The sequence below is a fragment of the Hemibagrus wyckioides genome, linkage group LG04, assembly GCF_019097595.1.
Source record: "Hemibagrus wyckioides isolate EC202008001 linkage group LG04, SWU_Hwy_1.0, whole genome shotgun sequence".
NCBI lineage: Eukaryota > Metazoa > Chordata > Actinopteri > Siluriformes > Bagridae > Hemibagrus > Hemibagrus wyckioides.
In genome coordinates, this window is record NC_080713.1 from 2,126,146 (window position 1) to 2,151,840 (window position 25,695).

Below are 25,695 nucleotides of genomic sequence, written 5' to 3' on the forward strand. Positions count from 1 at the left end.
ATACGGCCAGGACACTCCCTTTCAGTAAAGATGTGAAAGTGAAATATTAGTGTAATATTTTAGATCAGACCGATGGATCTAAAGCGACTGCCCGGTTGGATTCCAGGAATCATTTCATGCCCCATTAACATCACAGATAAACATTTTAAAACTGAGCTCACTCGCACTTGTCTTATTATTCTTCTCATCATGACTTCTTCTCAGTTAGATCTGAACACTTCCGAAACGTCCCCCGTCTGGAAAACCCTGACACTGTCGTATCATCGCCCTCTTATTCTTATTCTTATTCTTAGATGATGAACACTTTTCTATTGTCTCACACCAAAAGTAAAATTAGTTCAATGAAAAACACAGACAATGTTAAAAGTGATGCTTCTGGGAATTTTAGGTACGTTTGTTGAGTTCCTAGCATAACCATGCACGCTATTGCCAAAAGTTTTGGGACACCCCTCCAAATTCAAGTGTTGTTTTTCAGGGGTTGGGCTCGGCCCCTTAGTTCCAGTGAAAGGAACTCTTAATGCTTCAGCTTCATACCAAGAAGTTTCATGCTTTGTGAGAAGACTTTGGGGATGACCCCTTCCTGTTCCAACATGACTGCACACCAGTGACCAAAGCAAGGTCCATAAAGACATGGATGAGTGACTTTTGGCAATATAGTGTATATGGTCACGTGACCTAGTTAGGATCAAGCTTGCTTAGCCACGCCCCCTGGAACAAGCGCTATAAATAAAAGACAAATATTGGATTAAAGTGGTGTGTGTGTGTAGACATGGTAATTTAAGGAAGCGTGTTTTAAACAGCAGGAAAGAGGAGATTGGGGACGTTTGTGGCTTAAAAATAGAGAACTGGAATGATAGAGCATTGTGTAATAAGGATACAGGAAGCTGTTCTGTTTATTTCAGTCATGATTGAGCTATAATGAGACATCAGTCTGCTACTACAATCTAACACCCTGCTCTGCGTGTAAATCCCTCACGTTTTCTTGATGTTTCACCATCATCACTGCTGATTGACTGACATGCCTGGAAGCCCCGCCCCTTTTCCGTCATCTTGTCTCAGCAATCTTTGTGACAGTGATCTCATCTAAACTTTTTGTCTTGTTTATTTGCCGACGCTTCGTCCTCACTTCCTGTCATGCGAAATGGAGGATGTTTTAAGTTCACTAATGTGAAATCTAGCAATAAATGTTAAATGTGTATATATTTAAATATTTAACATCATGTTTTTTATCTCTGTATATTTAGAATGCCAGTAATGCAATTTTCACTGAGGAGATAAAAAGATAAATCATTTCCTACAATCAAATATCAAATGTAATACTTTACTGACTGAATATAGGAATTGGTGTTTTGGAATATAGGTTTTTTTTGGGGGGGTTTTTCACTGTTTTCTGCGTTTTTACCAGCTCGGCGTTCTTCCTCTTGAAGGGCTGTCAGGTGTGGAGCGGTGAATGAACGCTAGCGTGGATGTGCTCGGAGGCAGAGTCATGGCATACAGGGTTTCATCTTTTGTGTACACGCTGTAGGAGGCTCGCAGGCAGTCACGCTTACAGCAGTAACGAGACACCGGTGTAACCCGAGTAACACTAAGCTGTCAGTTCGGGTTGCACTAACGAGCTCGGAGTGGAGCTGCATCACCCTCAACCTCGCGTGGCGTGACCGCATCACTCCCATCATCAGGCTAATCTAAAACCCCTGAAATGTTAACTGACCCCGAGACGCTGCAGCACACCTCTCTCCATCTCAGAATATCTCCGAAAAATTAACTGTTTAAAAAGATTTATAATAATAAACTTCATCTGGATGCTGATTATACAGACAGTGATATTTTCAGCTTGTCAACCAAATACTACATTGCCAAAAGTTTTGGGACACCTGCCTTTACCTGCACTTGAATGTAATATGGAGTTGTCCCGCCCTTTGCAGCTATAACAACTCTTCTGGGAAGGCTTTCCACAAGGTTTAGGAGTGTGTTTATGGGAATTTTTGACCGTTCCTCTAGAAGCACATTTGTGAGGTCAGGCACTGATGAGAAGGTCTGTCTCACAGTCTCCACTCTAATTCATCCCAAAGGTGTTCTATGGGGTTGAGGTCAGGACTCTGTGCAGGCCAGTCAAGTTCCTCCACACCAAACTCACTCATCCATGTCTTTATGGACCTTGCTTTGGTCACTGGTGTGCAGTCATGTTGGAACAGGAAGGGGTCATCCCCAAACTGTTCCCACAAAGAGCATGAAATTGTCCAAAATGTCTTGGTATGAAGCTGAAGCATTAAGAGTTCCTTTCACTGGAACTAAGGGGCCGAGCCCAACCCCTGAAAAACAACACCTGATGATTTTGAGGGGTGTCCCATAACCTTTGGCAGTATAGTGTGTTTGTGGGCGGGGCTACATGTGCTGAAACTCAACATTCAGTAGTTATTTTAATAGCTTATTCAGTTCTCACTATTTTTTTTTGATTATTCAGTAGTTTTGTGTTTTATTCAGTAGTATATAACGTGATTAATTTAGTTTTATAAAAAGTAGTAGTCTGTGTATTCAGTAGTTATTGTTTAGTAGTTTATTCAGTAATGTAGCAGTTTATGTAGTACTGGTTGTATGTTTTATGTACTGTGTGAGTTTGTTAAATGATGTGAGACCACGATGTGGTCATGGACTGGACTGCAGATTGAGGGTGCTCTCTGTTCATGAGAATAAAGTAAACTTTTTTCATCTAAATCCAAACATTATTGCAGACTGCAGATCAGTAAGAGTTTGTCATGTATTCTGTTAGCACGGCATCTCCCTGTCTTTGTCCCAGACCCTGTCCATGTTCCTGTCCCAATCGCTGACCCTGTCCATGTTCCTGTCCCTGACCCTGCCCATGTTCCTGTCCAAGTCTTTGTCCCAGACCCTGCCCCTGATATTGTCTATGTCCTTGTCCCAGTCTTTGTCCCAGTCCCAGAACTTGTCCTTGACCCTGACTCTGTTCCAGACCCTGACTCTGTTCCAGGCACTGACACTGTCCCTGACCTAGATCCTGCTTAAGACCCTGTCACTGTCCCTTTCTTTGTCCCTATCTGTGTTTTTGCCATACATTATGCTGAGGTAAATTTCTGGGGTAAAGATATACTGCCCCAGTGCTCTTCCTGAAAGGATTTTCTTTTCTGCACTGCTGGCACTCCTGCTCCGGTGCTGTATTTGTTCCAGGTTCCACCCAAGCTGCAACTCACAACAGCAGTCATCAGGCTGTGTTTAGATGTTATGAGAGAGGATGTTTAAACGCCTGGCCGTGTGTTCATCCCCTGCATGTTATTAAGACTATGTTTACTCTTGGGATTGATCTGTGCCTCTGATTGAGTTCTGATGTGCTGTTTGTGTCTCTCAGGGCTCCGGAGATCATCCTGGGCCTGCCTTTTTGTGAAGCCATAGACATGTGGTCACTGGGCTGCGTGATAGCGGAGCTGTTCCTGGGCTGGCCCTTGTACCCCGGGGCTCTGGAGTATGACCAGGTAATAATAATAATAATAGTAATAATAATAAGTCTTAACACTAGCAGTTGCCCTCTACCTCAGCAACACCTTATCATTACTGTAGTAACAGCTTGTATTGCTATAGCAACAGTCTTTACTTTTTGCAGTGTCTTGTTTTTTTGTCTGTCTTGTTTTTGGAGCTTTGAGATGGAATAAAGTTCATCTGCTGAGGAAACGCCTGCAGGTTTATAGCTGCTATATAGGAACTAACTTTCACACATAATCCACAACATTAAATGTAACTACAAATGGATAAATGTCCCTGTCCCAGACACTGTCTTTGTCCCTGCCCCGTCCCAGATCTTGTCCTTGTCTCAGACACTGTTTTTGTCCTTGCTCTGTCCCAGACCCAGTCCATGTCCCAGACACTGTCTTTGTCCCTGCCCCAGACACTGTTTTTGTCCCTGCCCTGTCCCAGACACTGTGTTTGTCCCTGCCCTGTCCCAGACACTGTCTTTGTCCCTGCCCTGTTCCAGACAGTGTCTTTGTCCCTGCCCTGTTCCAGACAGTGTCTTTGTCCCTACCCTGCCCCAGACACTGTTTTTGTCCCTGCCCTGTCCCAGACACTGTTTGTCCCTGCCCTGTCCCAGACACTGTCTTTGTCCCTGCCCTGTCCCAGACACTGTCTTTGTCCCTGCCCTGTTCCAGACAGTGTCTTTGTCCCTACCCTGCCCCAGACACTGTTTTTGTCCCTGCCCTGTCCCAGACACTGTGTTTGTCCCTGCCCTGTCCCTATCTCAGACATGGTCATTGTCCGTGCCCTGTCCCAGACCCTGTCCCTGTGCCAGACCCTGACTTTGTCCCTGCTCTGTCGAAGACTCTGTCCCTGTCCGGGTATGAAATGATATTCTTTAATGAGGAACAAATTGTAATTGTTGGTGAAATTGCTGTGGGCAGACGCCCTTATCCAGAGTGACATATATTTATCTCATTTATACAACTGAATAATTAAGGGCCTTGCTCAGGGGCCCAACAGTGGTCCTGGGATACAGACTCACAACCTTCTGATCATTCGCCCATCTCCTTTTAACCACTGTGCTACAATTTCCTGTTCGTGTTTATCAATGTACACAAGAAACTTTTGTAAATCTGCAGGAATTTTTTGTTCAGATTAATTTAAACACAGTTTGACTAAAACTACGAATAAACACAGAAATGACGGCTGCCGAGTCGGAGTGGGTGTGATCTGAGAGCGTCGGTCTCCGAGTCCCTGCTCGTCCGTGTGTTTTCTGCACTACGTCATCTGTTATTCATCGAGCTGTGGCATGTTCTCTCTGTACAAACAGTCCTGCTTTCTCTCTCTCTCTTTCTCTCTCTCTCTGTGTGTGTGTGTGTGTTTGGGACAGCGTGTGTATGACTTGCTTACAGTCTTCTTGAGCTCCGCCCCTCCTGTCTCCAGCAACCTTCTGAGACTCTACAGGGAAGCTTTGTCGACTGTGTGTGTGTGTGTGTGTGTGTGTGTGTGTGTGTGTGTGTGTGAGTGAGGGACGGGCGGGCAGCAACAGGCCCAGATTAGAACTGTTTCTGGGGAAGGCTCGCAGGAAGAGAAGTTGCGAGTGTTTAAACGTGTGATGGATCTCCCCGAGTGCTGCTGTGAGGTTTCTAGCTCAGCACACGCTAGCTCTCTGTATTTATCCTGCCCCATTATACTCTAAAGCCCTCCTTAAGCCCACTGCACAAACACGGAGGTATTTTTACAAGCAGGCGTCAGATTCACACCCCGCCCTCCTGCCGTCCTAGTGCTCGAGATTACACTTTATACTCGTTCTCAAAATCCTGAAGGAAATTTAAAGAGCCTGGTGGAGAGGACTGAGAGCGCTGGAAATGTGTTTCACCATAGTTCACTTTTTATTCTATTAATATATGTTGTTTGTTTATTTTCATTTGCCAGTTGAATCAGTGACACCTTTCCCCTTGGAGTGTAGTCGTGTTGTTCTTTAGAGTGTGTTGAATTTCTTATCAATTTCACTATCGAACATGAATAGTTAAGTTGTCTTTATTTGTCACATATACATTACAGCACAGTGAAATTCTTTCTTTGTATATCCCATCCTTGGGGGTTGGTGTCAGTGTGTAGGGTCAGCCATGATACAGTGCCCCTGGAGCAGGGTGGGTTGGGGGCCTTGCCTTAAGGGCTCAAAAGTGGCAGCTTGGTGGTGCTGGGGTTTGAACCCTGATCTTCTGGTCAACGACCCAGAGCCTTAACCACTTGAGCTACCACTGCCCCTAGATAATTCTGCTACTTTATTAGCTAGTTCAGCTAATAAACACAACACCAAAATACTAGTTTGCGTTGGAAACACTCAGGGTCTTTTAACGTTTTAGGAGTGTTTTGTCTGTACTGCTTATCCGATCTATCCTCGGGTCAAGGGGAGCCTGTCATCGGGCATCAAGGCAAGATACACCCTGGACGGAGTGCCAACCCATCGCAGGGCGCACACACACATTCACTCACGCAATCACACACTATGGGCAATTTAAAGACTCCAATCAGCCTAGAAGCATGTCTTTGGACTGTGGGAGGAAACCGGAGCACCCGGGGGAAACCCACCAAGCACGGGGAGAACATCCGGTGTTTTGTAACTTTTTTTTAATAATAGATTAAACCCAAAAAATGACAGTCTGCTATGCACGCCCCTTTGAACCAGCTGTTACTTTATAAACTGTAACGCATTAAAACAAGCGCATTCATAAAAATGTAAACATGGGGTCTGTGTTGCAGCTGAATGGAATAATATCCAGAGCCAGAGAGATTCAGATTTAAGATTGAATTTAATTGTAGTATGGTTCAAAAATAAATATAAAACCATCATGAAGCCATCTTTGAAGACGTTTTTTAATAAAAAGGTGCAATTGTTTTCAGTGACTTCCACAAATTTACCTGTTCCTGTAGTGACTCACGCTGCAGGTCATACACTCGGAATAAATTTGCATAGTCTCCGCCCACTATTTTGTCCTTTGTTTTGTAGAACTGCACTAAATTGCATATTCATCAGGATAATTACTAAACCATTACCGTCAAGGTTTTGGTGGAGAAAGTTTGCACGTCCATTTTGTGTTTCCTCTTTTAATTTCTTTTAGAGTGGTTTTATTTTTACAACCGTTACCCCTCCCATACACACACACACACACACACACACACACACACACACGATGATTTATGTGTGAAGTCTGATCTCAGTAACACGGCCCCGTGACCCGTGTTCCTGCGGAGGAGTGAGAATGAAGAGCGCTCTCTCGCTCCGTTTCTCGTCGTCTTTTTGCAGTCCGGTGAACGTGAACATTAAAATGGCGCTCAGAACTTCTGTGTGAAGTGGGCTGGGGTTTTATTTTTTATATTTTTAGCACCCATCAACCTTGTAGTTACCCCCAAAACCCCCTTAAACAACCCCAGACCCCCTCCCCATGTCCACGCTCCTTCCTCATGGGGGGGGTCGGGTTCCACCGCACACAGCAGAAAGTATAAATAGCTGAAGCGACGGCCTTCCCGCGGCTCGGCGTGCAGTGTTTTAGAAACGCAGCTGTCAGAGCTCAGTAACCCGGCGCTCTCCCGGTGTTTGTGTTTGATGTGGGAGGGTTTAGCGAAGTCGGTTTTCCCGTCACTCCTCGTGCAGGCTCGGACCTGCCGCACACTTCCACGCTGCTCGGAAGCCACAAATATTCCGTTACGACCCTGTACTTCTTAACAAAGTTTTTTTTTCTTTTTTCTTTTCCCCCCTCCTCCTCCTCAGTATTCCGGTATTCCGCTTTGACTCCGGCTCGCTGATGTAAGAGTCGGGAATGCCGATGAACCCGCTCACTCATCGTGTCTCGGTGGCTTCACTCTTTAACATGCCAGGACAAACACTTCATCCCGGGATTCGGCGCTCGCTTCCCGTCTGATCCGCCTCGGCTAATTCCGAGCAGGGATGTTTGATTTTCTGCAGCTCAGAGGAAATGATTCTAATTATTACAGATGACTGAGGCTCCAGAAACGGCGCTGTTTGTGAAATAGAAAGTTTTGTGTCTAAGAAAAATTTACACCATGGCCAAATCCCAAATCCTTAGCTATTTACAGTTCCTGCTCCCTACATGATCCCTTTCACTTTCACAGAGCTTTCCCTGTGTGTGTGTGTGTGTGTGTGTGTGTTTAAACGTCATGTTCAGGAAATTCCATCCATTTTGTTTTGGCTTGAGTCACGATTCTGCATGGTGCAGAGTTGAAAGGTTAAGGTCATGTGACCAGAAGCCCCCGAAATGTCAGAGTCTGTCTGTGTGTGTGTGTGTGTGTGTGTATGTCTCTGTGTGTATGTCGGTGTGTGTGTGTGTGTATGTCTGTGTGTGTGTTTCACTGTGTGTATGTCTGTGTGTGTGTGTGTCTGTGTGTGTGTCTGTGTGTGTGTCTCTGTGTGTATATCTGTGTGTGTGTCTGTGTGTGTGTGTCTGTGTGTGTGTCTCTGTGTGTATATCTGTGTATATGTCTCTGTGTGTGTCTGTGTGTATATCTGTGTGTGTGTCTCTGTGTGTGTGTCTCTGTGTGTATATCTGTGTGTGTCTGTGTGTATGTCTCTGTGTGTATGTCTCTGTGTGTGTATGTCTCTGTGTATATCTGTGTGTGTATGTCTCTGTGTGTGTATGTCTCTGTGTGTGTATGTCTCTGTGTATCTGTGTGTGTATGTCTCTGTGTGTGTGTGTCTCTGTGTCTGTGTGTGTGTCTCTGTGTATGTCTCTGTGTGTGTGTGTCTCTGTGTCTGTGTGTGTGTCTCTGTGTATGTCTCTGTGTGTGTGTGTCTCTGTGTCTGTGTGTATGTCTCTGTGTATGTGTGTCTCTGTGTCTGTGTGTATGTCTCTGTGTGTATCTGTGTGTGTATGTCTCTGTGTGTATCTGTGTGTGTATGTCTCTGTGTGTGTGTGTCTCTGTGTCTGTGTGTATGTCTCTGTGTGTATGTCTGTGTGTGTATGTCTGTGTGTGTATGTCTCTGTGTGTATATCTGTGTGTCTCTGTGTGTGTGTGTGTGTCTGTGTGTGTATGTCTGTGTGTATATGTGTGTGTATGTCTCTGTGTGTGTGTGTGTATCTCTGTGTGTGTATGTCTCTGTGTGTATGTCTCTGTGTGTGTGTGTGTGACAGAGAGAGAGAGAGAGCGAGGAGCTCTTCTGTCACACTGGGTGTCTAATGGATGTTTCTCTTTACAGCAGCATGACTCTGACGTCATGACTCTGACTCAGGACTGCAAGAAGAAGACAGAAAGAAAAAGAAAAGATTGAATGTATTATAGAAAGAGAGAAAGAAAGAAATAAAGAAAGAAATGTTTTATTTTATTTTGAGTGACGTTGTCCACCACAGAAGAAAGAAAATAATTTTAGCTTGACTCTCCCTCTCTCTCTTTCCCTCTCTCTCTTTCCCTCTCTCTCTTTCCCTCTCTGTATTTCCCTCTCTCTCTCTCTCTCTCTTTCTCTCTCTCAGATCCGCTACATCTCCCAGACACAGGGTTTACCTGGAGAGAACCTGCTGAACCTGGGGACCAAGACGTCTCGCTTCTTCTGCAGAGAGTCTGACTCCCCATACGCTGCATGGAGACTGAAGGTAACACACACACACAGAGAAACAGACAGAGAAAGACACACACACACAGACACACACACACAGAGAAAGACACACACACACACAGACACACACACACACAGAGAAACAGACAGAGAAAGACACACACACACAAACACATGCACACAGAGAAACAGACAGAGAAAGACACACACAGACACACACACAGAGAAACAGACAGAGAAAGACACACACAGACACACACACAAACACATGCACACAGAGAAACAGACAGAGAAAGACACACACAGACACACACACAGAGAAACAGACAGAGAAAGACACACACACACAGACACACACACAGAGAAACAGACAGAGAAAGACACACACACAGACACACACACAAACACATGCACACAGAGAAACAGACAGAGAAAGACACACACACACAGACACACACACACAGAGAAACAGACAGAGAAAGACACACACACACAGACACACACACAGACACACACAGAGAAACAGACAGAGAAAGACACACACACACAGACACACACACACACACACACACACAGAAACAGACAGAGAAAGACACACACACACAGACACACACACAAACACATGCACACAGAGAAACAGACAGAGAAAGACACACACACAGACACACACACACAGAGAAACAGACAGAGAAAGACACACACACACAGACACACACACAGACACACACAGAGAAACAGACAGAGAAAGACACACACACACAGACACACACACAAACACATGCACACAGAGAAACAGACAGAGAAAGACACACACACACAGACACACACACACAGAGAAACAGACAGAGAAAGACACACACACACAGACACACACACAAACACATGCACACAGAGAAACAGACAGAGAAAGACACACAGACACACACACACAGAGAAACAGACAGAGAAAGACACACACACACAGACACACACACACAGACACACACAGAGAAACAGACAGAGAAAGACACACACACACAGACACACACACACACACACACACAGAGAAACAGACAGAGAAAGACACACACACACAGACACACACACAAACACATGCACACAGAGAAACAGACAGAGAAAGACACACACACACAGAGAAACAGACAGAGAAAGACACACACACACAGACACACACACACAGAGAAACAGACAGAGAAAGACACACACACACAGACACACACACAGAGAAACAGACAGAGAAAGACACACACACACAGACACACACACAAACACATGCACACAGAGAAACAGACAGACACAGACACACACACACACACACAGAAACAGACAGAGAAAGACACACACACACAGACACACACACACAGACACACACAGAGAAACAGACAGAGAAAGACACACACACACAGACACACACACACAGACACACACACAGAGAAACAGACAGAGAAAGACACACACACACAGACACACACACAAACACATGCACACAGAGAAACAGACAGAGAAAGACACACACACACACAGACACACACACACAGAGAAACAGACAGAGAAAGACACACACACACAGACACACACACAAACACATGCACACAGAGAAACAGACAGAGAAAGACACACACACACACAGACACACACACACAGAGAAACAGACAGAGAAAGACACACACACACAGACACACACACACAGACACACACAGAGAAACAGACAGAGAAAGACACACACACACAGACACACACACACAGAGAAACAGACAGAGAAAGACACACACACACACACACAGACACACACACAGAGAAAGACACACACACACAGACACACACACAAACACATGCACACAGAGAAACAGACAGACACAGACACACACACACACACACAGAAACAGACAGAGAAAGACACACACACACAGACACACACAAACACATGCACACAGAGAAACAGACAGACACACACACACACACACAGAGAAACAGACAGAGAAAGACACACACACACAGACACACACACACAGAGAAACAGACAGAGAAAGACACACACACACAGACACACACACACAGACACACACACACAGAGAAACAGACAGAGAAAGACACACACACACAGACACACACACACAGACACACACAGAGAAACAGACAGAGAAAGACACACACACACAGACACACACACACAGACACACACACAGAGAAACAGACAGAGAAAGACACACACACACAGACACACACACAAACACATGCACACAGAGAAACAGACAGACACAGACACACACACACACACACAGAAACAGACAGAGAAAGACACACACACACAGACACACACAGAGAAACAGACAGAGAAAGACACACACACACAGACACACACACACAGACACACACACAGAGAAACAGACAGAGAAAGACACACACACACAGACACACACACAAACACATGCACACAGAGAAACAGACAGAGAAAGACACACACACACACAGACACACACACACAGAGAAACAGACAGAGAAAGACACACACACACAGACACACACACAAACACATGCACACAGAGAAACAGACAGAGAAAGACACACACACACAGACACACACACAAACACATGCACACAGAGAAACAGACAGAGAAAGACACACACACACACAGACACACACACACAGAGAAACAGACAGAGAAAGACACACACACACAGACACACACACAAACACATGCACACAGAGAAACAGACAGAGAAAGACACACACACACACAGACACACACACACAGAGAAACAGACAGAGAAAGACACACACACACACACACAGACACACACACAGAGAAAGACACACACACACAGACACACACACAAACACATGCACACAGAGAAACAGACAGACACAGACACACACACACACACACAGAAACAGACAGAGAAAGACACACACACACAGACACACACAAACACATGCACACAGAGAAACAGACAGACACACACACACACACACAGAGAAACAGACAGAGAAAGACACACAAACACATGCACACAGAGAAACAGACAGACAGACACAGACACACACACACACACAGAGAAACAGACAGAGAAAGACACACAAACACATGCACACAGAGAAACAGACAGAGAAAGACACACACACACAGAGAAACAGACAGAGAAAGACACACACACACACACACACACAGAGAAACAGACAGAGAAAGACACACACACACGCACAGAGTGTAATGACTTTGATTGTGTTTTTTTTTAGTCCACAGAGGAACACGAGGCAGAAACCGGAATGAAATCGAAGGAAGCCAGAAAGTATATTTTCAGCTGTTTGGATGATGTTGCGCATGTATGTAACACACACACACACAAACCCACCTGCAAAGCTGTTTCAGTACACTCACTCTTATTACTCTCATTAAAAATACCACAATCTATGAATATACATGACATGCAAATTAACTCCGCCCTCAAATTGTCTCTTACTCATTCTAATAAAGACAATGCTGATATGAATGTTACCATGACAACCACCATTTGGCTGATATGGTACCATCAATTGAAGCATATGACTTTCAGAAATATTTAATGACATCACTTAGCCCTTAGCACTTGTAATGATTGACAGTTGTGTAGATGTATTTAAGCCTTCGATATTAACCAACACCCCTTGGAAGCTCCGCCCCCTTCCTTCCTCAGTTTCATGTTGTTAATCTCTGGTGTGTGTCGCTGTTGCAGGTGAATTTAGTGATGAATCTGGAAGGCAGTGACTTGTTGGCTGAGAAGGTGGATCGTGGAGAGTTTGTGCTCTTGCTAAAGAAGATGTTATGGATCGACTCGGAGAAGAGAATTGTCCCCAGTGAAGTCCTCAACCATCCCTTCGTCACCATGCAGCACCTGCTGGACTTCCCCCACAGCAATCAGTGAGCACTCATCCAGATGAAAAGAGATCTGATTTAGTCTTTATCTATCACCAATACTTTAATCCTCCACTGTGGCCAAAAGTTTTGGGACGTCTGCCTTTACATGCACATGAATGTAATATGGAGTTGTCCCGTCCTTTGCAGCTATAACAGCTTCAACTCTTCTGGGAAGGCTTTCCACAAGGTTTAGGAGTGTGTTTATGGGAATTTTTGACCGTTCCTCTAGAAGCACATTTGTGAGGTCAGGCACTGATGTTGGACGAGAAGGTCTGTCTCACAGTCTCCACTCTAATTCACCCCAAAGGTGTTCTATGGGGTTGAGGTCAGGACTCTGTGCAGGACAGTCAAGTTCCTCCACACCAAACTCACTCATCCATGTCTTTATGGACCTTGCTTTGGTCACTGGTGTGCAGTCATGTTGGAACAGGAAGGGGTCATCCCCAAACTGTTCCCACAAAGAGCATGAAATTGTCCAAAATGTCTTGGTATGAAGCTGAAGCATTAAGAGTTCCTTTCATTGGAACTAAGGGGCCGAGCCCAACCCCTGAAAAACAACATCTGATTTCAATGATTTGGAGGGGTGTCCCAATACTTTTGGCACTATAGTGTAAATAAAAATATAAGACTGTTTTATTTTTGTCACACTTTTTCAGGGTTTTTTTTTCCTCTTTGTAGTGTGAAGTCGTGTTTCCACATCATGGACGTGTGCAGGCCGCGCCCCGGAACCTACGATGGTGTGAACCGGAACAAAGCCTCGTTCACGAGACCGCCCGCAACCTCGGCGCCCAACCTCCCCGTGCCCTACAGCAAGATGGCCGCCATACACACACAAGTAAGAGACAACTCTTACGGCACACAGCAGCGTGAACCCTAACCGCCTGAGACTGCACGTGAAACGTGTGTGTGCGTGCATGTAGTTTTGTGTGTGTGCGTGCATTTAGTTTTGTGTGTGTGCGTGCATATATGTGTGTGCACGTGTGTCTGTGTGCATGTGTACGTGTGTATGTGTGCGCGTGTGCATGCATCTGTGTGTGTGTATGCGTGTCTGTGCGCGTGTGCACGCGTATGCGTGTATGTGTGCTTGTATGTGTATGCATGTGTATGTGTGTGCACGTTTGTGTGTGTTTGTGTATGTTTGTGAGCTTGAGTATTTGTGTGTGTGTCTGTGTCTGTGCTTCTCCTGTAAGTGCTTCAGCTCCACACTCCTGCTCTCTCTCACAGAGCTCAGTAATGTCAGCTTATTGCACAGCAGCGTCATAGTCATGGCAACACGGGGAACAACGTCATGGAGACGCAGAAAGAGCGTTTGGTTGCTAAGGAGGAAAAAAAAAGAGAGACATTGTGGCTCCGTCCACTGAGCTGACCTCAAGGCTCACGTCTTCATTTTATCTGTAATGTGTTTAGCAGTGGAGGAGTGTGTGAAGGTTTCAGTCACCTGCCTTCTCTCCTGCGTCTAAATGAAACGAGGGACTGTAAACTGTAACAGCAGATGGAAAGGTTGAAAGAGGTGGTGGTGGTGTTGTTTTTGTTGTTGTTGTTGTTGTGGTGATGGAGAGACTGACCTCGGTCAGCGCCTGCTCTTTTAATCACGCTCGAGATCGCTCAAGAAACAGTTTAATAACAGAGTGGTGGAAAAAACGACACTGCTGCTTGCGTAAACTTCAATTCCAAGGCTTGTGTGTGTGTGTGTACGCCACACAAGGTTCATTTTCAATTGTTATATTGCCCCCTGTTGGTCATTTAATGTCTGTGCATTGCTTTTGTCCATCTTTTTTTTTCTTTTTCAAGATTCAAGAAGCTTTATTGTCATTTCAACCACATATATCTGACGCAGTACATAGTGAAATGAAACAACGTTTCTCCAGGACCTGGTGCTACATAACATACAACAACAAAGTTCAACATAAAAAAAACACCACAGAGCTAGGACAGAAGTTTGTCTTAGCCACGTAAAGTGCACAGTGTGCCGCTAGGTGCAAACAGAGCATAGACAAGACAGTGCAAAAGACAATAAGTACAAGAAAGACAACACAAAAAGAACACAGGACACTTAGCGCCGGAAAGAAAGAAAAGAACATGTACTGGAATGTAAGTGAAATAAAATAAGATAAAATGAAATGATGTAAAAAAAATATTGTGCAAAAATACACAGCAGCGGTTGAGGTAGTGCAAATAGAAATAAACATAAATATAATATATATAAATTTATACAATATAAATTGTGTGTGCGTGTGTGCGTCCACACAGTCAAGAGAGAGTGTGTGTATCTGTGTGTGAGAGAGACAGAGAGTTGATATACAGTTCAGTCCTGAGTGAGTGAGTGTGAAGGAGGGTGAAGAGTGTGTGTGAGGGGTGTGTAAGAGTGTGTGTGAGGGGTGTGTGGGGTGTGTAAGAGTGTGTGTGTGGGGTGTGTAAGAGTGTGTGTGAGGAGTGTGTGGGGTGTGTAAGAGTGTGTGTGAGGGGTGTGTGGGGTGTGTAAGAGTGTGTGTGAGGGGTGTGTGGGGTGTGTAAGAGTGTGTGTGAGGGGTGTGTGGGGTGTGTAAGAGTGTGTGTGAGGGGTGTGTAAGAGTGTGTGTGAGGAGTGTGTGGGGTGTGTAAGAGTGTGTGTGAGGGGTGTGTGGGGTGTGTAAGAGTGTGTGTGAGGGGTGTGTGGGGTGTGTAAGAGTGTGTGTGAGGGGTGTGTGGGGTGTGTAAGAGTGTGTGTGAGGGGTGTGTGGGGTCAGCCACAATGCTGTTAGCTTTGCGGATGCAGTGTGTGGTGTAAATGTCCGTGATAGAGGGGAGAGAGACTCCAATGATCTTCTCAGCTGTCCTCACTATCCGCTGAAGGGTCTTGTGATCTGAGACGGTGCAGTTCCCAAACCAGGCAGTGATGCAGCTGCTCAGGATGCTCTCCATGGTCCCTCTGTAGAACACAGTCAGGATGGGGGGAGGGAGATGGGCTTTCCTCAGCCTCCTCAGGAAGTAGAGACGCTGCTGGGCTTTCTTGGTGATGGAGGTGGTGTTGAGTGACCAGGTGCAGTTCTCCTCCAGATGGACACCAAGGAATTTGGTGCTCTTGACGATCTCCACCGAGGATCTGTCGATGAACAGCGGAGAATGGCCACTATGTGTTCTCCTGAAGTCAACAACCATCTCTTTAGTCTTGTCGACGTTCAGAGAGAGGTTGTTGGCTCTACACCAGGCTGTTAGATGTTGCACCTCCTCTCTGTATGCTGACTCGTCGTTCTTGCTGATGAGACCCACCACGGTCGTGTCATCGGAGAACTTGACAATGTGGTTGGAGCTGTGCGTTGCTGCACAGTCGTGAGTCAGCAGAGTGAACAGCAGTGGACTGAGCACACAGCCCTGAGGAGCTCCAGTGCTCAGTGTGGTGGTGCTGGAGATATTGTTTCCAATCCGGACTGACTGAGGTCTCCCAGTCAGGAAATCCAGGATCCAGTTGCAGAGAGAGGTGTTCAGGCCCAGGAGACTTAGCTTCTTAATCAGCTGCTGAGGGATGATTGTGTTGAATGCTGAACTGAAATCTATGAACAGCATTTGAATGTAGGAGTCCTTACAGTCCAGGTGTGTGAGGGCCAGATGGAGGGTTGTGGTGATGGCATCGTCTGTGGAGCGGTTAGGACAAGGGGTCCAGTGAGGGTGGTAGCTGTCTTGATGTGCCTCATGACGAGCCTCTCGAAGCATTTCATCGCGATTGGTGTGAGTGCGACGGGACGATAGTCATTGAGGCAGGAAACCGTAGACTTCTTTGGCACAGGGACGATGGTCGTTGTCATGAGGCACGTTGGGATGAAGGAGCTGCTCAGCGAGATGTTGAAGATGTCAGTGAAGACATCTGCTAGCTGCTCTGCACAATCCCTGAGAACTTTGCCAGGAATGTTGTCTGGTCCAGCAGACTTCCGTGGGTTAACTCTGCATAGAGTTCTCTTCACATCAGCGATGGTGAGACAGAGCACCTGGTCTTTAGGAGGAGGGATGGTCTTCCTCGCTGTTGTGTTGTTCTGTGCCTCAAACTGAGCGTAGAAGTCGTTCAGCACGTCTGGAAGGGAGGCGTCACTGTCACAGGCAGGTGAAGTTGTCCTGTAGTTGGTGATCACCTGAATGCCCTGCCACATGCGCCGGGAGTCTCCACTGTTCTGGAAGTGGCCGTGGATTCTCTGGGCGTGTGTACGCTTCGCCTCTCTGATGGCTCGGGACAGTTTGGCCCTTGCTATTTTTATGCCGCCCTGTCCCCTGCTCTGAAGGCAGAGTCTCTCGACTTCAGGAGAGCACGCACTTTCGCAGTCATCCACGGCTTCTGATTGGAGCGTATGGTGATGGTCTTGGAGACGGTCACGTCATCGGCTACATCAGGAAATGCATCGGTCACTGATGCCGTGTACTCCAAGTCAATAGAGTCGCCGATGGTTGCAGCCTCCCTAAACATGTCCCAGTCAGTGCACTCAAAATAGTCCTGAAGAGCAGAGATGGCTCCTGCTGGCCAGGCTTTAACCTGTTTCAGAACCGGTTTAGAGCGTCTGACGAATCAACATCACAGGGATGTGGTCTGAGTAGCCGAGGTGGGGGCGGGGCTCCGTACGATACACGCCGGGAAGGTTTGTGTAAACAACATCCAGCGTGTTCGTCCCTCTCGTAGCAAAGTCCACATACTGATGGAATTTAGGGAGCACTGTTCTGAGATTTGCATGATTGAAATCTCCGGCGATGATAAACAGTCCGTCGGGGTGAACATTCTGCAGCTCGCTAATAGCTCCGTAGAGTTCACACAGAGCCTCCTTAGCATTAGCGCTGGGTGGAATGTACACTCTGATAATGAAAGTGGTGGTGAATTCCCGGGGTAAATAAATCATGTCCATCATCATGGTAATAATAATAATAATTATTATTGTTATTTTTTTATTATTATTAATTATTTATTTATTTTTTAAATACATTTAAAAACATTTTTCAAGCTGCTTAAAAATAACTGGACATTTATTTATTTATTTATTTTTTAAATCATATAGTTGTTTTTAAAATATTAACTGATACCAAGAATCATTTAATATTGTTTATTATTTTTTTTAAACTATCACTTTTTTTAAAGACTGAATCACTTCACTGTTGAACTCTTTAATACAAAAACACTCGCTAGTAAATGAAATAAAATAACAAAAAGTCTAAATATGATTAAAAACTCAATCCTGACAATCTTTCCCAGTTCCAAAGCCATTTTTTCCCCTGATTCCCAACTCTCCGACATCGGATCCCGACCCTCATGCTGGGAATCGGATCAATGCTCATAAATTATGATGAAAATAAATGAGACATCAATAATGTGGAGGTTTTTACATTTCCTGTGTTCTCCACAGCCTTTGGCTCCGTCTGCTCCCTCCGTCATACATCCTGCCATCCCGCTCCAGACAGGAAGTGCTCAGTTTGGGGATTCCTTTCAGCAAGCCCTCATCATCTGCCCTCCAACTCTACAAGGTGAGCTCCGGTCTGTGGAAAAGCGTCTGTGGAATGGTCTAAAATCATTAGCATGTTGTTTAAGAGCATTAATGCAGGTTTATTAAGTATTATGGATGATAAATAATGCGTTATGAATTTTTTTGTGTTGTTAAAGCAGGATTTATAGAATGTCAGTGAAAATAACTGAATAGGCCACGCCCACAAGACACGAATCAGGAGTTGATCAAGTTTACAGCTTGTCCTGCTTCCTCCTCTCACAGGTCTCCCCCCCAACCCCAACAAGCCGACGGGCTACTCGGTGCGAATGGAGAGCACGGTCCCGCTGGTGACCCAGGCCCCCACCATCCAGCCTCTGCAGATCAGACCAGGCGTCATCACACAGGTACACACCCTTCTCACCACATACAGGTCTTCCTACCATCACATGTTCATGTATCATTGTCATAATATCAGCATACGCCTTAATGGTAAAAAATATCACCCGGTCAGCATCTGAATCTGGAACGATTGACCGTTTTGACCTCCTCGCTCTCTATTAACTGACTCTCTCAAGAAGCCCCGCCCCTTCTCCCACAGTCGTTAGCCTTAACTCTAGTCATAACTCGAATTTCTTGCTTTATAGATGCACATATACGACGTCATGGCCACTGGATAGTTTTTTGAGTTCTTTCACATGAAATAAAATCTATTATTAGATCAAATCTGACACTTTAGAGCTAATTTAAATAGTAATAATAATAAAAAACTGACTTAAATGCTGCATGGGTTTAATGAGCTTATTTTATTTTTATATTTATCATATTTATTACATTGTGGAAAAAATGGTCAAATTATAACACGCTTCTTTTCAGTGTATTTTTGTAGACACTAAATAAAAGTGTAATTTTAATAGCTCATATTTTTCAGTGCAACAGTTTTATTTTGAAGTTATTTTTCACGTCACCTTTTCCAGCCCTGCACTATATGTATAGAGTTTTACATAAATGCGTAATATCTCCTTGTCTGTTTGCAGCAAGCCTGGTCCAATCGGGCCCAACAGATCCTGGTTCCGGCCTGGCAGCAGGTGACCCCGGTGGCGTCCGATTCTGTGGCAGGACCACAGAGGCTGGCAGACTGGGGGTAAGTGAGGGGTAAGGAATCTGAATTTTGGCGTATCATGTGCTAGAAATATCATCACTTCATCACTTCTTGTGTGTTTTAGGAAAGTCCGGCCTCACGGAAACCACTACAGCTCCATCCTGCCCCACCCCCAACCTCTGCTAGCCAATCACATGACAGCCATGTCAGCGCACCAGCCAATCAGCATCGGTATCGCTCACGTGGTGTGGCCGCAGCCGGCGGCTAACAAGAGAAACAAACCCTGCGCTAACAGGTGAGTCTGACGCGCGAATCAAACACGACCCGAAACTCAGATTATTCCTGTTATGATAACGTGACACTCTTTTTATTTTAGGACTAACTTCTTACACAACAGCAACACACACACCACCGCGTGCCATTCCCCAAAGACCACCACCGCTCACAAACGCACAGAGGCTGCCGAGGGTCAGTGTCCCGAGACGGAAGATTGTGTGGTGGAGGCGGAGTCACAGGCTGAGTCTCAGGAGGAAGAGGAGGAGGAGCCTGCATGCTGTAAAGTGGAGGTAGAGGTGGAGGCGGAGTCGAACAGACTGGGCGTGTCTGAGACGCAGAGGCAGGCCGTGACGGCCGACACCCCGAGTCCAGCAGGCAGCGTGATCAGCATCAGCAGTGATGAAGAGGAGGAGGAAGAGGAGCCGGAAGCACAGAAGCATTCAGTAGAGTGAGCACAAAGACCAAGCTTTAAGTTTTTTTTGTTTGTTTGTTTGTTTGTTTTTAAATGATTTTGGAAACAAAACGGTATAAATTTCAATTTGTGTGTGTGTGTGTGTGTGTATAAGGTGTAAAGGCAGTCCGGAGTGTGAGGCATGTCGGAGTACGCTGAATATGGAGCGAGTTTGTTCTCTCAGCAGTCCTGACTCCAGCCTCAGTACCAGTTCATCAGCATCAGTACAGTCCAGCACCTCACCCTGCAAGAGACCCAACAGGTACACAAACACACACACACATACACACACACACACACACACACACACACTAACTTATTCTCTCCATCCAAAAAAATCTTATCTTTCACTTTAATAACCAAATCCTGTAATATAGTTTCTAATCCCTTCTTCTAAATCTAAAGTGTGTGTGTGTGTTTGTGTGTGTGTGCAGCATGTCTGAGGACGAGCGAGAGAGCGGCTGCGATACGGTAGACGGCTCTCCTGCCTCGGACTCGTCGGGTCGAGCGGACAGTCCGTTCCTGGAGAGCAGTTACATCGCCGATGGGAATCAGAACTATAAAAGCCACGTGAACGCAGAGACGGAGATGAGCAAAGCCCCTGTACGGACCATGGTGGTGCCTCCCATGAGGGTGCAGAATAACAACAATGAACCGGCGGCCAGAACGGGTACGGAACTTTTCTATGACCATTCGATGACAGCTGTAAAGGTCGAGTCAGGAGTCGGTGACATTTACAGGCTTGACCTCAAACATGAATTCGAAGAAGATCTTAAAGGATCTCCACAGCCACACAGGTGGTAAAGAGATGTCCTGGTAGATCCTGACCCGGTGCCCTGAAGGGTTCTGGAGTTCATTCCTGTCAGGTCAGGGTGTAATCAGACACCGGCACTGGACCCACATGCTGTCGTCTGTTTTCAGGTCACATGTCTCGAGGTCACACGGCTATAATAGGTGAAAATCGGCCGGTGATTACAGCTGCAGCCTGAATCCTGAACTTCTCCATTCTTTACATGCACCTGAACATTCATGCAGTTTTCCAGTCAGCCAATCATGTGGCAGCAGCATGACACAGAAAATCATACAGATAGCTTCAAGAGCTTCAGTTCATCTTCATCAGATGAAGAGAAAGTCTGATCTCTGTGACTGTAACCGTGGCCTGGTTGTTGGTTTTGAGTTTTCCAAAAACTGCTGATCTCCTGCTGGGATTTTCACACCCAAGTCTGTAGCGTTTACATTAGGTTATTACAGCCGTGGTGAACATAAAAGAACTCACAACACATCAAACTTTGGGGTGGATGAGCTACAACAGCAGGAGACCAGGTTCAGGTTCCTCTCCTGGAAGCCAGGAGCAGGACTCTGAGGCTTTTCATCATGAGCACAGACTCACCAAAACTGGAGAGATGAAAATGAGACAAAAATTTGTCACAGAGATCAAACTGATGTTTGATGTGAACTTTCAGTGAAGTTCTTGACCTGTATCTGCTGTGTTTCATGCATTGTGCTGCTAATACATGATTGGCTGATTGAATATACAGGTGCTCCTAATAAAGTGGATGGCATCATCAGCTGCATGCAGACACAAAACACATTACTGTTTAAATGATGCTTTAATTCCTCGAATAAAGTCCTACCACTTTGATACAAGAAAACATCTGGATTTTTAAATACTCCAAAAGTACATTATTTCACAATTTCACAAAATGAAACCAACTCAAGATTCTAAAAGAATCCCCTGCTAGTGTTTTATATTTAAGTAACAGAGCAGCATGTACCATGTATTTGTGTTTCCAGATGTGTCCTGTTCGGCTCTTAACACTCCCAGATGTTGAGAAGCATGATTCACAAACACATGGCTGCCGTCCCATGCTTTCTGTCTTACTGTTTATGATCTGAAGCTCTGTCATCATTGCTCTAATCTAATTCCATGCTGACTTCGTGTTTAAGGTTGTATTTCTTCTCGTCTGCGCTCTGGTGGTGTATTTTTAGACGCTGGTGTGACCTGAAACTTTAAATACCAATATTATCGGTTAGCTGATTCCACATCCTGCCTGCAGGGGTCACTGTTTTCAAACTGTTTTATTAAGTGGTCACTAATTGCACTGCAGATGGTGAAGTCCAGGTTCTGATTAGTTAGAAGGTGTTGATGAGTTTCCGATAACAGCAGCTCACCGGTTTAGTTAATACAGACACCATGTTGTTGTTGTTGCTGTTTCCATAGCAACAACTCAAACAGGGAACAATGGATTGGCTGCATTTAAATCTAACAATACTTAAAGATTGATAAAAATAGTTTAAGATTTTATCCTCCACTTGAGCACACGGTGTTACAGGAAAATAATTGACTCTTTTATTCCATCAGTCCCGGAGCCGTTGTGTCAGGTGAAAGGTCGCGTCGGTGCCGTCAGACAGCCTCATCACTCAACCCCGCTCCTGAACCGACCGCAGAAACTCATCCCTCCATCCCAGCAGTCACAGCCACCGCCGCCTCCACCACCACCACCTTTTGGGCAGGTCAGTATTCCTCTGACATTACAGTATTCCTCTGACATTCCTCAAAAATTACATTTTTGGTATGTAATACAGTTTCTACTATTTATTGTTTATATTATAATAATATAATAATTTATAGCAAGAAGTTATTCAGTCTTTACAGTCCTGTAATAAAATAAATAAAAAAAAGAACACTATTTATTTATTTGTTTGTTTGTTTGTTTTGACGACCCTATTGAGCAGTAGATGTTTATGTTAATGTTAATATTTCTGGCAATTTATTTTTAATGAAGATACAAAACCCATCAGATTTTTTGTTTTTGTAAATAAGACTGAAATAAAAAATGTTCCTACGCTCATGTTTATTTCATTCCTCCGCTTTGTGGTTTCAGCTCCAGCATCCCGCTTCGTCCCACACAGAATGGAACGGCAACTACAGCCACCGGCGGCCTCAGGCTTTCATCCCCCCCACGGTGCACGGGCACGCCTTCACCCTTCCACACAGCAGCCCCACCCACTCCACGGCCCATCCCCCCGGCCCGCCCCTGGGCATCGTCCACCCCCACGCTCAGCCCGCGTTGCTCTCGTACCCGCCTTCGGCTCCTCTGGTGCCCACCGGCCACATGTCGCACCTCCTGCCCTCGCCCGGTACTACACGGAGCCACGTGCTCCTTTCGCACCCGGCCAGGCACCTGGTGCACCAAGTGAGTGTGGGCATCAGCGCCCGCCTCTTGCCCTCGCCCACGCTCCACCCTCAGGGCCAATTCAAACCTCTCTTCCCTTCACACTCGTACATCGCATCTCCCGCCTACGCGGGCTTCCCGCTGAGCCCCACCAAACTCAGCCAGTACTCCTACATCTGACGGCCTCTGGGTGCGGGCAGCACGTCCGCCCCCGCCCCCGGTCTGGGGGTGTCTCACAGGAACCACACGTCATCCGGATTTCATGCCCAAAGCCATGGCACAAACAAGAACCCAAACAAGCTGTTTTTTTTGTTTTTGTGAACCACGTCAACTCGGGTGCAATCGAACTTTAATCGAGCTTTAAAAAAAAAAAAAAGAACGAATGTTTTTCGAAGGTATTTCGCAAGTCGGTGAAGAACGCAAAGAGGAAAAAGCAAGTATGGATGAAAAAAAAGACAATGTGTTTTGCACATTTTCTACAACTTCTTGTCAGATTTTCAAACGAAGCACTCCTCCAAACAGGTGAATAAAAAGGAGGCGCAAAAAGAAAAAATCATGGAACCCTGCACCTCCCCCCCCTCCTCTTCCTCGTCCCCTCTCAAATCTATTTTTCTATATTGCCTTCTGAATTGTTGCGAGACACATCTCTGTTTGTAAAGCCACCCCAGTATCCCGGTCACCGACCCCTGACCTGCACATTAACGTCCACGTCGTGATGTTCTGCCTTTTCAGAGTATTTATACCGGTTGTGGTTTCAGTGTCCAGTCACTTAATCGGATTAGAAACGTGGTCGTTCCTCACGCTGCATGTGTTCTTGCATGAGCTGCAAACGTCGACGTCGGATCGGATCGAAGAGACGCCAATAGATGTCGCTCTTAAGTGTTCCAGTCATGACACCCGCTGCATCGTTTCAATGCGTCCTCAGCCATAGTGCCTTAAATATTTGAGGTTGTTCATGTTACTACTTCTATAAATATAAATATATATATAAATATAGATCGATGTATCGGACTGCAGCACTTGAAATTCGGATGGGTCCGTGCATTCTGCGTGTGTATACGCACAGGTGTATGCTTTCATACCTGATTTGGCATGGATGTGTCGCATTGCACAAAAAAATTGGATTTTTTTTTGTTTGTTTTGTTTTCCCGTTGTTTTTTTTGCGAGGACGGCATGCTTTCCTGCTGTAGCGAAACGCTCGCTGTTTGTTTCCTCCTTCTTTTATTACCTTCGACGAATGAACTCGTGTACAAAAAGCAAGCATCGAATATCGCTTAATGTTTGATAATCGATTTCTATTAGGTGGAGAAAATATAATTTAAAAAAATATATCTACAAAATTACTACTAACAGTGTTTGTACTGTTTCATGAAACCGCAATACAATCGAAAAATAGTCGTCGAATCTTCGGACGTCCGTGCGTTTTTCCTTTTCTTTTCTTCCTTCTTCTTCTTCTTCTTCTTCTTCTTCTTCTTCTTCTATTATTCGTTTTCCTTTTTTTGAGATTCTCGGAGTTTTCGTATTCTAGATGTGTAGAATGTGGTGGGCATGGCTTTGACTAGATGACGAAATGCTAAAAAAAAAAAAAAAACTAGGTTTCTGATCCCATGGTTTGGATTCATCTTTAGCCTGACAGACCATGCAGTATTTGGAATATAATCTAATCTATATGTACGGTATATCTCCTAGAGCTAGTCTATTTAGTGCTGAAGCTTGACGAGGTGTGACTTTTTAATCTTGTGCAATCGTTCTCATTTATGCATGTGTGAAACGTGTTTCCTTTGGATATTCTGTAATCCGTTCTCAAGGCTTCAACCGGTGTCGACTGCTTCTTTTATACATTCCGTCAGGGAGATAATAATATGTACGCTTCGTGCAGGTTTTGTTTCGTTTTTGGCGTTTACTTTTTCCGGTAATCGTGCGTGCCTGTACCGTTTATTTCTTTTTTTTGTTTCTTTTTAATATAAAGTTGCTTGTGCAGCACCAAAGACTGTAATTCGTAAAATTAATTCATTTTCTAAGCAAGGTAGCTATTCTCCCTGCATTAGACCTCATGTATACTGTAGTAAACCTAGTCCTGGGGGTATGTTTTAAGACTAAATGGAAATGTATTTGAAATATGGCTATTAGGTTAGCGTTTTAGGTTTTAGCTTTTTTCTGAGCAAGTAATAAGACGCATCATCTATCTTGAATGTATCCTAGATAAGCTGCTATATTAATTATTGCCACTTCTGATAGCTGTGAAATTAGACGATTCATTTATTTTCTCTCTTAGTTCACGTCTGCGTTTGTAATTTTTATTTGATTTTGTTTGTATAGTTCTCT

At 45.1% G+C, this 25,695-nt stretch overlaps 1 protein-coding gene across 1 annotated transcript in view; it reads left to right on the forward strand.

The window, feature by feature from the left end:
- hipk3b (homeodomain interacting protein kinase 3b) overlaps positions 1-23,926 on the forward strand; it is a 43,370-nt gene extending 19,444 nt beyond the window's left edge. Inside the window, exons 3-16 of the mRNA XM_058387731.1 lie at positions 3,365-3,488; positions 8,955-9,074; positions 12,276-12,362; positions 12,752-12,936; positions 13,612-13,768; positions 18,291-18,408; positions 18,651-18,772; positions 19,403-19,509; positions 19,592-19,762; positions 19,844-20,191; positions 20,310-20,456; positions 20,629-20,864; positions 22,557-22,708; positions 23,080-23,926. Coding sequence (XP_058243714.1) covers positions 3,365-3,488; positions 8,955-9,074; positions 12,276-12,362; positions 12,752-12,936; positions 13,612-13,768; positions 18,291-18,408; positions 18,651-18,772; positions 19,403-19,509; positions 19,592-19,762; positions 19,844-20,191; positions 20,310-20,456; positions 20,629-20,864; positions 22,557-22,708; positions 23,080-23,550 — 2,545 coding nt within the window. The 3' untranslated portion in view covers positions 23,551-23,926. The remainder of the gene's footprint in view (positions 1-3,364; positions 3,489-8,954; positions 9,075-12,275; positions 12,363-12,751; positions 12,937-13,611; positions 13,769-18,290; positions 18,409-18,650; positions 18,773-19,402; positions 19,510-19,591; positions 19,763-19,843; positions 20,192-20,309; positions 20,457-20,628; positions 20,865-22,556; positions 22,709-23,079) is intronic.
- The last annotated feature ends 1,769 nt before the right edge of the window (positions 23,927-25,695 follow it).